This window comes from Castor canadensis, chromosome 18 (assembly GCF_047511655.1).
Source record: "Castor canadensis chromosome 18, mCasCan1.hap1v2, whole genome shotgun sequence".
Taxonomy (NCBI): domain Eukaryota; kingdom Metazoa; phylum Chordata; class Mammalia; order Rodentia; family Castoridae; genus Castor; species Castor canadensis.
In genome coordinates this window covers 41,971,008-41,983,677 of record NC_133403.1, presented here as the reverse complement: position 1 = coordinate 41,983,677, position 12,670 = coordinate 41,971,008, and the positions used below count along the sequence as shown (strand labels likewise).

At 60.8% G+C, this 12,670-nt stretch overlaps 1 protein-coding gene across 24 annotated transcripts in view; it reads left to right on the top strand.

The window, feature by feature from the left end:
• Positions 1 to 12,670, top strand: part of Ncor2 (nuclear receptor corepressor 2) — a 162,824-nt gene that overhangs the window by 108,969 nt on the left and 41,185 nt on the right. For all 24 annotated transcript variants that reach the window (XM_074060784.1, XM_074060783.1, XM_074060796.1 and 21 more), the window contains 3 exons: positions 426 to 598; positions 2,287 to 2,349; positions 11,899 to 12,041. In XM_074060784.1, the coding sequence (XP_073916885.1) occupies positions 426 to 598; positions 2,287 to 2,349; positions 11,899 to 12,041 (379 nt within the window). The remainder of the gene's footprint in view (positions 1 to 425; positions 599 to 2,286; positions 2,350 to 11,898; positions 12,042 to 12,670) is intronic.

The window sequence follows — 12,670 nt, the reverse complement described above, 5'->3', positions numbered from 1 at the left end:
CCAGTCCCTGGAGTTGGCTCACAGTCCAGAGCAGCTCTGTTGGGTGTAAACGTGGTCTTCAGATAGACACCAGCCCGAACCCCCTGTGTATGCACCATGTGCCGGCCGAAAAGCACCAAGCACCTCTGTCTGGGTGAATCTAACAGCCACACAGCTAACTGCCGTTCTGTTCCCTACCTGGGGCATAAAGCAGTCGATAGCTCCCACCTTCTTCCTGATACGTAAGACGGCACTGCAAGGGGCTGCCTGCCTGCCCACCAAGCCCCTTCTGGTGGGCAGGAGCCCTCCTGATGGCGGCAGCAGCAGCGTGCAGCACAGGCTCCTCCCTTGTCTCTTGCTCCGGTTCGCAAGAGCCCAGGTCTACACCAGTAACCTGCGGCTTCTTGGCCCTAGCAGACCCGTCCCTGTGTCCCCTGTGGCCTTAGGGAGAAGACTGATGACACATCCGGAGAGGACAACGATGAGAAGGAGGCAGTGGCCTCCAAAGGCCGCAAAACCGCCAACAGCCAGGGACGGCGCAAAGGCCGAATCACCCGCTCCATGGCCAATGAGGCCAACAACGAGGAGGCCGTCACCCCGCAACAGAGCGCTGAGCTGGGTGAGTCGCCAGGGGAGGCTCTTGTAAAGTCTCGTGAATTTGAGTCAATAGACCGCAGCTGACGGGCGGTTTGGCGCTAGGTCACTGTGTGACCTAGGGCCAGTTCCTTAAGCTCTCTGAGCACTCTCAGCTGCAGAGGGAAGTCACCTATGACAAGAGAGTAAATGACCTAGAGCTCTGCCTGCTGTGTGGGCGGAGCTCAGGACTGGCCGTCACGCCCACTTCAGGCCCTACCAGGTGTTTTTATTTACATCAGATCTGGCTACAGGCGTGTAGCAGCCACCCTTTCTTAGGAGGCCGTGACTGTCATTGTCCCTGCCTGCCCTCTGCCCTAGTGGACACCTGGGTTCCCATCTTCACCTTCACAGACCTCAGTTTCTCTTTCTGCCCAGGATCCCCTTTCCCCTCCTGCAGTTCTCCAGTTTGGCCACCAGGGGCAGTGGTGTGCACCTGTCCTGTCTGCTGCTATTTAGGCTGTTTGGGGCCCTTGCAGGAACCCCCTCCCCAGGCCCCAGCTGCCAGGGCTCTTCCCCAGGTGCAGGGGGTGCTTCATTGCTCCCCGGGGTCTGCACCAGCCTCTGTCTCTTCCCGTGATAGGTAGCTTGGACCTCTTTATACGTGGGCTCAGAGAAGGGATGTCTCCTCAGGTCGCAGATATAACAAGATTTGAACTCAGCTCCATTGGCCCCAAGCCCCATTGGCCAGTTGCTCTTTAGCGATAGCATACCTGGAGGCCCAGGGTAAGGGCTTCCTGCAGAAATGTGCAAGCACTCCCGGTCTCTGTGGACTGCCCTCTCGGGTCCCAGGTGAGTGCTGGGCTCCGGGCTGCAGGGTGGAAAATAGCCTGGGCCTCCCACAGGCTCTTCCAGCAAGATCCACTCCAGCTCCCGCTTTCACAGCCTCCCCTGGTGGCCCTGTGGGAAGGAAGTGGAGAGTCGGCAAGATCTCAAAGATGTCTGGGGTTCGGCAGCAGGGATGGGGAGGCTACCGCAGGGTGGGGACTGTTCCCTGCTCCCGCTGGAACTGCCCGCTATGCAGCAAGCCTTTTTCGAGCACATACTCTGTGCGTGGCATTGTTGAGGTGCCGTGGAGCCACCCCCTCCCAGGTCCCGAGCCGCTGGAAAAGGAGGGCCAGGCTGACCTCCAAGTGACCTGTCTGTTGGAGAGGCTTGAAGGTAGTGCCTCTGCTCCACCCAGGGCCAGGCTGTAGCCCTTCTAATCAGCCCAGAAGGTCCGTCCTTGCTCTGGCTGAGTGGTAGTTGTGGTAACACCTGGCCTCTGTGATGGTCACAGTTGGAGTGGGCCGTGAGCATCTGCTGGGTGGGTGTAGGGTGGTCCCCGCAGTGTGATCTGGGTCCCCAGGACCTGCCCACTTGAAGCTCATATCCTTGTCCCTGCCTCACTTGGTCACTGTGTCACAACTGGGCCACTGCCTTCCCAGCAAAGCGCTTGCTGACCCAGGCCGTGACTGCCTTGGTTTCCCCATCTAGAAGGATGTGGGGCACGGCCTCGCAGTCCAGCAAGCTGTCTGGAACTGTGGTGAAGGCCGTGGAACTACTCAGCACAGGACTGAGCCCAGTGGGCGGCTAGAGCCGTGGGCTACACCCTGGGGATCAGCAGAGGGACGAGCCACCTTCAGAAGGCAGAGCCATGTCACTGCCCTGCTGACCATCTGTCTTCCTTTCCAGCCTCTATGGAGATGAATGAGAGTTCACGCTGGACAGAAGAAGAGATGGAGACAGCCAAGAAAGGTGAGTGTGCGGCCACACCCAGCTGTGTGACACTAGGGTTGGCCCTGGGCGCCCAAGCTCTGTGCTGGAAGTGGGGTTCACATGCCCAGCTTTGAGCTGGGGGCTGTGGAGAGGCCCGGGAGGGGTTGTAATTCCGGTGTTCATCGTCTCCTCAGAGCCTCAGTTTCCCTCTGAGTAATGAGTTTGCGTGACTGCATGGCCAGATGCAGCCTGTGATGTCCAGGTGCTGTGATTTCTGGGCTCGGCCCCATGGCTGGGGTGTGTGCAGCCAGTGAGAGGCCTCTGGGTGGCCTTTGTGACCAGCACCGTCTCTGGGCCTTGTGAACGGTGACAGAAGCAAACCTGAATGCCTTGGGGTGTCAGAGTTTGCTGGCAGCCACGAAGGTGGGGGTCACATGGTCAGTGACACCCACAGGGCTTTTGGTCTTCCCATGAGTGTGTAGCTCCTATGTGGAGCCCCAGAGGCCCCATGCTGGGGTGCCAGAGACGTGTCTCAGTTGGACGTCTGATGGCAGGTCTGGTCTGCTGGGTTGGCTTAGGAGCTACCCGTATTGAAGGCTGAGTTTGGGGGTTGCAGGAGCTGGCAGTGTTGGTGTCGAGAGTGGAAGCTGTTCTCAGCTTGCCGGTGACCTCGTGTTGTGCAGTGTGGCAGGGCTGGGCTGAGGTCATCCAGGACCCCCAAGCCTGGCCTCTGGAAGCAGGGCTAGGGTGGCAATTGGCGTGGGCCCTGGTGCCAACACCACGTCTTCACTGGAAACCACAGCCTGTCCATGAGAGCCAGAACAGCTGAGCCCTTCATTCCTCAGCATGGTGACCCATCTTTGGGCCTCGGTTTGTCCCGTCTGTGAAATGGGCACGGTGCCCAGGTTGGTTGTGAGGACCCTGAAAGAAGCCATGCTGAGGGCTGCAGGATGGGCAGCTCTCAGTCAGAGCTGTGGGTGTGAACTCCCCTCTGTCCCTCTGTCCCTCTGTCCCTTGCCCTGTCTGGGAGACATGTTGGCTGTCCCTCACCTGTGCTTGGCACAGGGCCATCAGAACCACAGTGATCCTGAGGCTGGCGAAGGCACTGAACTCCCTGATTTTTGTGCTGGGTCACCTTGACCTCCCCCTCCCTGAGAGGCCTATTCCCGTCCTGGTCCCTGTCCCCATATCAAGGGTGGGGATTGCCCAGAGTCCTGGAGCTCAGTGTGGGGCCTCCTGATCCTCGTCCTCAGGGCTCTGCCCAAATGGAGGCTCTGTCTGTGTGTACGGCTTCTTTGTGTAGAAAGCTCCAGGTGTGATACTCGGTGGGAACAAATGGCCTTTATGCTAGAGGTCACGTGTGGCAGGACTAGGGTGGCCCGGGAGCAGCCACAGACATGGAGGACCCTTTCACAGTCCCCCTTTTCTGGACCCCATCCTTCCCCCAGGACTGCCTTCTGGGCATGTGCCTCCCGCCCCCACCCAGCACGCTCCTCTGTGGGCTGGGCATCCTTGGGGCCCTCTGTGAGAAAGAGGTGACACTTGGCTCCTCTTGGAGGTCCGGCTGTGTTTTCAGGGGGTCAGAGAGACACTCAGGTCTTGGCGTCACCCCCACCCGTGGGCACGGGTGCCATCAGCTTGCAGAGGGGTCACCCCGTCAGTTCTGTCTCTTGTATCCATGGTGTGGCCTGGCATAAATTGAAAAGAGGCTTTATTTGAAGTCGTGTGGTCTCTCTCCCTTTATTTAATCTTCGTAAAGGACAGATGACGTCGTTTACTGTCCTCGCCACTGAGAAGTGAACCGTCGTCCGGTGGCGTTAACTACATCCACAGTGTTTGCAGCCATCACCGCTGTCTAGCTCCAGAACCTTCTGCTCCTATCGGAAATCCCGTACCCATTAGCCGGCACTCCCCGGCCCCATGGGCCCCGCCAGGCCCTGGCAACCGCTAATGGACTGTGTCCCTGAGGATGCGGGGGTGAAACGCGCAGCTTCGCGGCGTGCTTTGGAGGTTTCTCACGTAGCGTTTTCTGACTGAGTGCACGCCCATGTGACCGACCCCGTTTCGTTTAGTGGCTTGTGTGTCGGTGGACAGGCACACCGGGCCCCCTTCGGCTGCTGTGTGTAGACAGGAGGACATCCGTGTTGATGTCTACAGGTTTTTAGCCACACGCCAGGTCCTGGGGTCTTGGTCCCGTGGCTGTGAACTTGCCTGGGGAGGCACCTCCTCGTGGATGTCCTTTGGCCTCTGTGTCCCCTCCCTAGTGTCGTCACCACAGCCCCATTGCTGTTGCCTGGATGCCAGGAGGCGGCTGCCCTCTCTCCCTTCTGGAAGGGCAGATCGGAGGCAGGAGGAGGAGGGGATGACTCACCAGCAGCCATGGCTATGAACATAGCATGGAGCCCTGCCGGCCGGCCTGCCCCAGCCACCTCAGGGTCGGGTCCATGACGGCCGTGAGCTCATCCCGGGTCCTGCCCATGGAGACGGCAGCGAGCGAGCCCTGGGGGCCGTGCACAGCGGGCGTGCTCGTCTGCGTGAATTGCAGCAATCTGGACAATTACGAGCAGGGCGGCTGCTGACAGCTGTGTGTTCCCATGGCGGGGGTGGAGAGGCAGGTGCACACGGCCCCCGGCGGCTTCTTCTCCGCAGCCAGTGGGGGTGAGAGGCTAGGAATGTTCCAGAGCCCCCTGCCTAGTGCTGAAGACCCAGAGTGAGGAACAAGACCAAGACAGCTGTGCCACCGTCCTTTGGCTGGTGTGGGGCAGGGGTGCACAGTGCCAGCCCCAGAACTGGGGACTGCAGAGCCAGTTTGAGCATCCTTGCTCCAGCCTTGAAAGGCCCTCGCCCTGAGGGGAGTCAGGCCTCTGCCTTTGTAGTTCCTAGCTATGTGACTCCAGGCAAGTCACCCATCTTCTCTGGGCCTCGAACCGTTGATGTAAAAGCAATAGGAATTTACTGTTCTCACACTTCTGGAAACCAGAAGTCTAAAATCAGCCTGCAGGGCTGGCAGGGCTGCTGTCCTAAGGGAGGCCTCAGCTGCCCCTAGCGTCCTTGGCTCATGGTGGTTTCACTCCGCTCTGCCTCCATCCTCACCTGGCCTGGTTCATGCAGTGTGACTTCATCGCACTCCCGTGACACCTCCAGGGCTGTGCCGTTCCTGTTCTGGGGGAACGGGATGTGTGTGTGTGTGTGTGTGTGTGTGTGTGTGTGTGTGTCTGTGTGTGTCTGTGTCTCTGTGTGTGTGTGTGTGTGTGTGTCTGTGTGTGTGTGTGTGTGTGTGTGTGTGTGTGTGTGTGCGCGCACACACGCCGGTTGGGGGGTGGCGGGGAGGCGGGACAAACAACTGTGAAAACAACAGAAGAGCAGGGACCGTGATGCTACTGCCGAGGTCCCTGTCACCTTGGAATGCTACCTCCCAAGTAGAACCAGCCCACAATGGGCAACCCCTGATATACAGTAGGTGCTCAGAGTCTTCAGGTGCCGTGCAGCGTAGACTGGAGCTGTCTGTCCTTCCTGGGTTTAGGTCCCTGCTCAGCCTCCCAAGGCTTCTGACCCTTGGCCTCCTCTGTGCATGGGCAGGGGGTGGGAGGGCTGGAGAGAGTGACCTGTCAAACAGGTGTACAGGGACAATTGGAGAGAGCCACAGCCAGAGGGGTTTTCCTGAGAAGGGGGCCTTGGGCTGACTCCCTAAACACAAAAGCAATATCACAGCCCTGAGCAGTACCAATGTGAAAAGTCTGGGGTGCCAGGGATGCCCAACACTTAGTGCTCTGCCTGTGGACACGCTCAGCTCCCCACTCTTCAGGTAGCTGCTCTTACTACCTCTTTTATTTCAGATGAGTAAGTCTAGGATTAGAGAGGTTTAGTGAGCTGCCCAAGGTCACACAGCTGTGGAGGGGTGGAGCTGGGATTAGAACCCAGGCCTCCAGTTGCAGAGTAGGAACTGGGGTGACATAAAGATTGAATGAGTTCATCTCTGGGCCTGGCTACTGTGAACCAGGTGACAGAGAGAGGAAAGGGCAACCCAGCAAAGGGAAAGACAGCTGCAAAGGCCCAGTTGCAGAGGCTGTGTGGTCAGGTGAGACACTATGGAGAATGAGACAGTGTGAGACAGAGGTGGAGGGCCCATTGGAGCCTGGCTTTGTTAGCCTAAGAGAATGGCATGGGTCTGGGGGCGGGGCGGGCAGTACTGTGGCCCCAGGTCTGCCCTGTGTGTGTGGGGTCAGGGCTGCCTGCCTGGGCTCACACTGGGTGGGGACTGAGCCTCCCCAGGAAGCTGCCTCCCCAGGAATTGGGCAGCCCCAGAGAACTGGCCTGCTGCCCTCGGCCTGGAGCCACACACGGAGGGAGGGAGGGAGGTGTGGGTCCAGGACGAGGGACTCTGGTTCCCAGCGAAAGGTCCTGAGCCCTGACCCAGCAGTGCGGGAGGCCCAGGGCTTGGCTGGCAGCTCCTGCCCTGGTACAGAGCCATCCGTGGGGGCAGGGGAACCTTGTATACCACTCCAGACCAGGAATGGGGCAGCCCTGCTGCACACCAGCTCGTCCCTGGGAAGGAGTGGAAGTGAGTGGCCGTCTGGCTCTACCTGGGGTTCGTGCCTCTGGCGGAATCCACGTCTCCTTTGCACATGGCAGTAATTCCCATTGTGCACCAGTGCCCCAAGAGTCTAAAGCCTGGGAAGGGAGGCATGAGCTCCCCACCTGTTCTTTGGCAAAACTGTATGCTGTCCCTACTGTGCCAGGCTAGGTCCACCTGGACCAAGGCTGTGGTGGGGCAGTGTGGCCCAGGGTTTAGTGCACAGAATTCAGGGGAGGGAGGGGCAAGGCACCTGACCCTTGCTTTTCCCAAGTGCAGATGGCACACAGGTGATTTTCACCTCAAGGAGTGTGTCTCGGGGTGTACTGGCACAAGACACAGCCACATGGCATCCTACCTGGGGTTGAGAGGCACAGGGTGGATCTCAAGCAGGGTAGAGAGGTGGGAGGAGCTGGGGTGAAGTCACCAGTCCACATCCCCATGGGGTATGGGACTGGCAGGGTTTTAGGAGCCCCCACAGGACACGGAGCAGGGCCTGGAGCTTCAGAGATGAGGAGGTGGCTTAACTCCTCCTCCTTTGGGCTTCGGGTGCTCTGGGCAGAAGGTTTTGTTTTGCAATGAGTCTTTTTGTGGAAAGTGGGGGGGGGGTTCTGCTGCTTCCTTGGAGGAACTAGGAGCCTGGGGCTGGAGGGAGAGCTATTCCTGGGGAGCCCCCGTCCTTGGAGGGAGCAGCCAGTAGGTGGTGCCACACCCTGGGGGAGAGGCCAACCTTGCAGAGGACCACCATTGCCCCTGAGCCAGGGGGCTGTGTGTGGGCAGCTTACACCCCTGTGCTTGGAAAGATGCCCCTGTGGTCTACTGTGGTCTACTGGAGCAGTCTTTGCTCCATGCCACCACCCTGAGAGACATTTCTTGGGTTCCCTCACCTCTGCTCCCCAGTCCAGCACATCCATGACTCAGACCCCCGGGCTGGACTTCCTGTCTTGGTCAATTTCACTTCCTAGTTCCTGCCTCCTGCCTCCTCAGAACGAAAGTCCTTCCTTAGAAGTAGAGTCGGGGAATCCAGCCCACAAGGCAAGAAGCCGGTGCAGCCTGGCCTGCGAGAGTGGGGCTGTGCTGTGGGTGTGGGTGGCGCCCCAGCTTCTTCTAGGGGCCTCCAGGGCAAATCCTACAGCCCTGTCTTCCTGTGGGAGCTCCTTCCAGGATCCCTAAAAGGTGGCAGAGATGCCTGTGGGGTGCAGAGGACCCCAGGCTCAGATGCTTGTTGTGCCCAGTATGGGTGGAGGGATGTGCACTTAGCAGGCAGTGTCTGGGCGGGGGGGGCGGGGGGGACACGGGCAATGCAATGTCATGGGGACGACATGGCCCAAGTGATGACCGGTAGCTTCTGGATGACCAAGGAAGGCTTCTCTGAGGCGTCAGCTTCTGAGCCAAGATTGCAGGCCAGAGGCAGATCTATGAGAAAGCCATACAGCCAGCCAGGACAGCAGGTGCAAGTGCCCTGTGGTGCACTCAGGGCTCAAGTGACTGGAGCAGGGTGGGGGTTGGGGGCTGGCAGGGCCCCTTCTGAGGGACTCGTCTGGGCCATGAGTGCCCAGTGGTCCTGAGGTTCCCAGCAGAGGTGACAGGCTGGGAACCTGCCCCTTCTCAGCAGCAGCTGACCCTGGAGCCCCAGCTGTGGACTCAGTGGGAAAGCCCAGGATTCCCAGTAGGTCAGGGACTTCTGTCTTCCCCCACTGGGATCCTGACTAAGACGGGCTGGGTGCAAGGGACAGGGACGCCTGTTACCTTGGGGCTTCCCAGGGCAGGATGGAGAGGCCAAGGGTTAGAGGCTAAAGCAGGTCAGTGACCCCAGAGGTCCTGACCCTGACCCTGACCCAGGACTCGCTCCGAAGTGCAGCTCCCATGCCACCTGGGAGTTCAGAGCAGGTGTTCCCGGGGCACAGCTGACCTGGTTGTCAGGCTGTTGGGTGTCTGGAACACAGGGGGGCAGCCCTGGCCTTTTTGGAGAGCCCAGACCTTTTCCCCTCCTCAAGTGGTTGGAGGTCTCATTTGCACTTGGAAGAGGCTCCCTGTCCCCCCCACAGGGTGGCTGGCGGGTGGCGGGGGTTGCGGGGGGGGGCGGGGGGGTAACTCAGGTGGAAGCACCGGGAGGCTGGCAGCGGAAGACGCTGTTTGCTCCCTGGCTGCCGGGGGTGGAGAAGCCCTGTTTTTCTGGAACCCTCATCTGTTCTTGCCGCTGCTGACGCCGCCGCCAAGGATGGGGAGAGGGAGGGGAAGCCGGTGCCAGTTGGCCCGCCCCTCCCAAACCTGGGCCTGTGCCATGGCCCCCGCCCGCCGCCCCCGCCAGCCTTGTCTGGAGGTCACATTTGGTCCTGACGCGGCTCAGTGGGTCAGGCAGCAGGAAGAGCTGAGCCGAGCCACAGCTGCTGGATCCGTCCGGCTTGGGGCTTTGGACTTTGTGCTGCTGGTGGGTCTGGGGTCTCCTGGTGGTGCCTCTTGCTGAGCGTCCTCCCCGGGCACACTGGTGCCTGAAGGAACTGTGGTGCTGGGAGCCCTGGTGACGCCTGGCACAGGGACACACAGCTGACAACTTCCCGCTGCGTCCCCTCCCACCCCCACCCCCACCCCCACCCCCCGCGGGGAAGGACACCTCGCTCCCTCGCTCGCTCGCTCGGCTCCGGCTCCGCAGCAGCTGGGGGACGCTTCAGAGGTGGCAGCGGCTGCCGGGGAGCCCGGGCCACCACGGGTGGGCAGGCGGCGCTGCTCCCGCCCTCCCGAGCCAGCCTCCGCCCGCCCTTCCGCCCGCCCTCCCTCCCTCTCCTGGCGGTGGACGAGGCAATGTGAGCAGAGCCGCCAGTGAGCGAGCAAGAGCGAGCGGACGCCAGCCAGGAGCCCGCACAGTGGGGCCAGCCCCGCGCCGCCCGGCCTCTTGTCACTTCTCCCAGCACCGCTCCCTGGAGCGTCCTCCCAGCCCAGCCGGATGTTTCCGGAAAACTTGGCCGAGGGGGAGCCGCCGATGAGAGGATGTGAGTGAGTGGCCCCCGGGGGAGGGTCGGGCTGCGGGTGCTGGTCGGCGACAGAGACCTTGACTTGGCTGGCAGGAAATCTTCCCTGGCACCCGGGGCGGCGGGAGACTGGGAGTTCTGGACACAGCATGGTGGATCGCACCCCCTCCCTGCCTGTCAGGGTCCAGCTGGTTCCCTTGGAAGGAGACCGGGGCCTGCCGCTACTCCTGGGCGGGTTTAAGGGTGCTGGGTACTCCGAGGTGGCCACCCAGCTAGCCTGGACCTGGGAGAAGCCTGTCTTCCCTCCCTGTCCCTGTCCTGGCCAGCCCTTCACACAGCAGTGAAGTAAACTGAGGCTCAGTGAGAAGGGACAGTCAGGGCCATGCGGCAGGGCTCCCCACAACTGCCCAATGCCCTGTCACCAACCACAGGTGTTCAGGGAGGGCTGAGTGACCCCCTATTCCTGTTTAATTCCAGCTGCTCCTTGAGCTGAGGGCTTGGCCCCAGCACGCCCCCCATGGGAGACCTGTCCCCCATCCCTATCTCCTGCCTGGGGTTCTGGCCCACAATCCTTCTGGCCTGACATTGGCTCGGGCCGATCCTTCTGGCCTGACATTGGCTCGGCCCTCTTGGCCCCGACTGGGGAAATATAAATAAAGGCATGTCCCCGTCCGCCCGGTTCTGGAAGCGGCAGCTGCTGCTGGCGCAGGCAGCGGGAAAGGTCAGGGGGCTGAGCTACACTTGATCCCACGCCCTGCCCCCTCCTGCCTGTCCTTCAGGAGCCCCGGGGAGCAGAGCCGGTGTGGAGCCACGTGGCTCCCATGGCTGCTGCAGGCGGGCAGGTGTCCTGTCCATCCGGCACCTCCCCCACCTGATGGGACCAGAGGCCGATGGAGCGGGAAGCCAGGCCCCACACCCACACTGCCCCCATGGAGCCTGGTGACACAAGTGAGCCCTGAGTTTCCCTTGTCTTGGGGATGCTGGAGCAGGAAGGACAGACAGACCCTGAGGGTCACTTGGCCACCCATGGCATAGACGGGTGGTCTGTGGTATTTCTGCTGCTGCTTATTTTGGTTAGTGCTTTGTGGGTGACAGATGCCAACACGTGTGTGAATGAATGACGGGGGTGGGGGGGATTATGAATGACCCTGCAATGTGACAAGCATAGCACTGTGCACAGTTCGACTTGATGTGAGAAAAATGGCTCAAAGAACTTGATTAGGGCGAGTCTTTTGTCAAAGTCATCTTGGGTCCTGCTCTGGGGTTCTGTGGCCCTGGTGCCCAGCACTGTGATTTCACCTCTGGACCTCTGTTCCCATGAGGCACGTCTTGCCTGCAACCATGGGCTTTACCTGTAGCTGTGTGGGCTACACAAGGTCAACTGCTGGACAGGCAGGACACACATAGCCGCCACTTGGGCAGGTGGGCTGAGCTGCCTTGGCGCCCTGGCTACCTTTCTGCTGAGCCTGGGAATCGCAGGCTTAGAATGGAAAGGGCTGTATGCTGGCCCAGCTCCAGGGTGAAGGTGCGGGGGGAGGAGGAAGGAGTGTTCTGTGGGCCTGGGGTGGGGGCTTTCTCCCCACACTGGGAGGCCGTGTGAGCCCCTGGGCAGTGAGTGGTTGTGAGGTGGGGGCAGACCCCCACCCAGCTGCTGACCTAGGCCTGGTAAGCTCTGAGTCTAATAAGGGCCTGTGGCTATCCATGGGGGATTTGGGCCTTGGTGGCACCCTGTGAACCTGGGTTCCATCCCAAGCTTGTCCCCATCCTGCATCTTCCTATCCCCGCTCACCTGAGTATGGCCAGAACACTGTCTGGTCTCCTGAGACCTTGTCTACAGCTGGAGTGGGTGTCAGTGCCAAGTTGGGTAGCTGGGCTCCCCTGCCCCACGGGGAAGGAAGAATGGGTGGTCCGGATGGGGCCTGTGTCCTAGACAGTGGTCTCTTTGGGGTATCTGCCTGTTATACTCTGCTCTCGTGCACCCCAGTGACCAAGAAGCTGCCCCCGACTCAGGGCTTCCTCCGCCCCTCACTGCCCTCTGTCCCGCAGGTCTCCTGGAGCATGGCCGGAACTGGTCGGCCATCGCGAGGATGGTGGGCTCCAAGACCGTGTCCCAGTGTAAGAACTTCTATTTCAACTACAAGAAGCGGCAGAACCTGGACGGGATCCTGCAGCAGCACAGGCTAAAGATGGTGAGCCCCATGCCAGCCAGGCTGGAGAGGGGCCATGTGGGGTCAGACGAGTGGGGCCACCCCTCTTCCCAGGCCTGGCCTCTTGGTGCCCCCCTCCAGCCCCTCTCTCCCGCTCAGATGCCTGTGGTGGGGGACGGAGCTGGTGGGCCGGGCCCTGACTCAGCCAGGAATCTGAGGCCGTCAGCGCCTTGGAATGAGACCCGCAGGCAGATGAATCCCGGAGCGAGCTCCCCGCCCGGCTGCCCTCGCTGTTTTAGGGCCTCAGAGGGAGAGGAGGACAGGTCTGGGGCAGTGGGAGGCTCAGCCCTGCCTGCCTTGGGCAGTGTGTGGTGGGGAGGGCTGGGGTGTCTGGTTGGCAGTACAGAAAGGGTCTCCCAAGAGCCCCTCTTCCCACTGGGGAGGCTTCAGGCCTTTTTCCTTCCTCCTTCCTCTCCCCCTTCCTCTGACACATTCCACGAGCATCTTCACCATTTCAGAGCTGGAGAAACGGAGGCTCGTGGGTGACTCTGGCACCCCTGCTCCTAAGCCAGGGACCACATGAATTCCCCTCCCTACCTCCCTTTCTGCCCTGCACGGGGCTGGGCTTAAAACCGTGTAGGCCATTCTGGACAGACAGTGCAGAATGACTC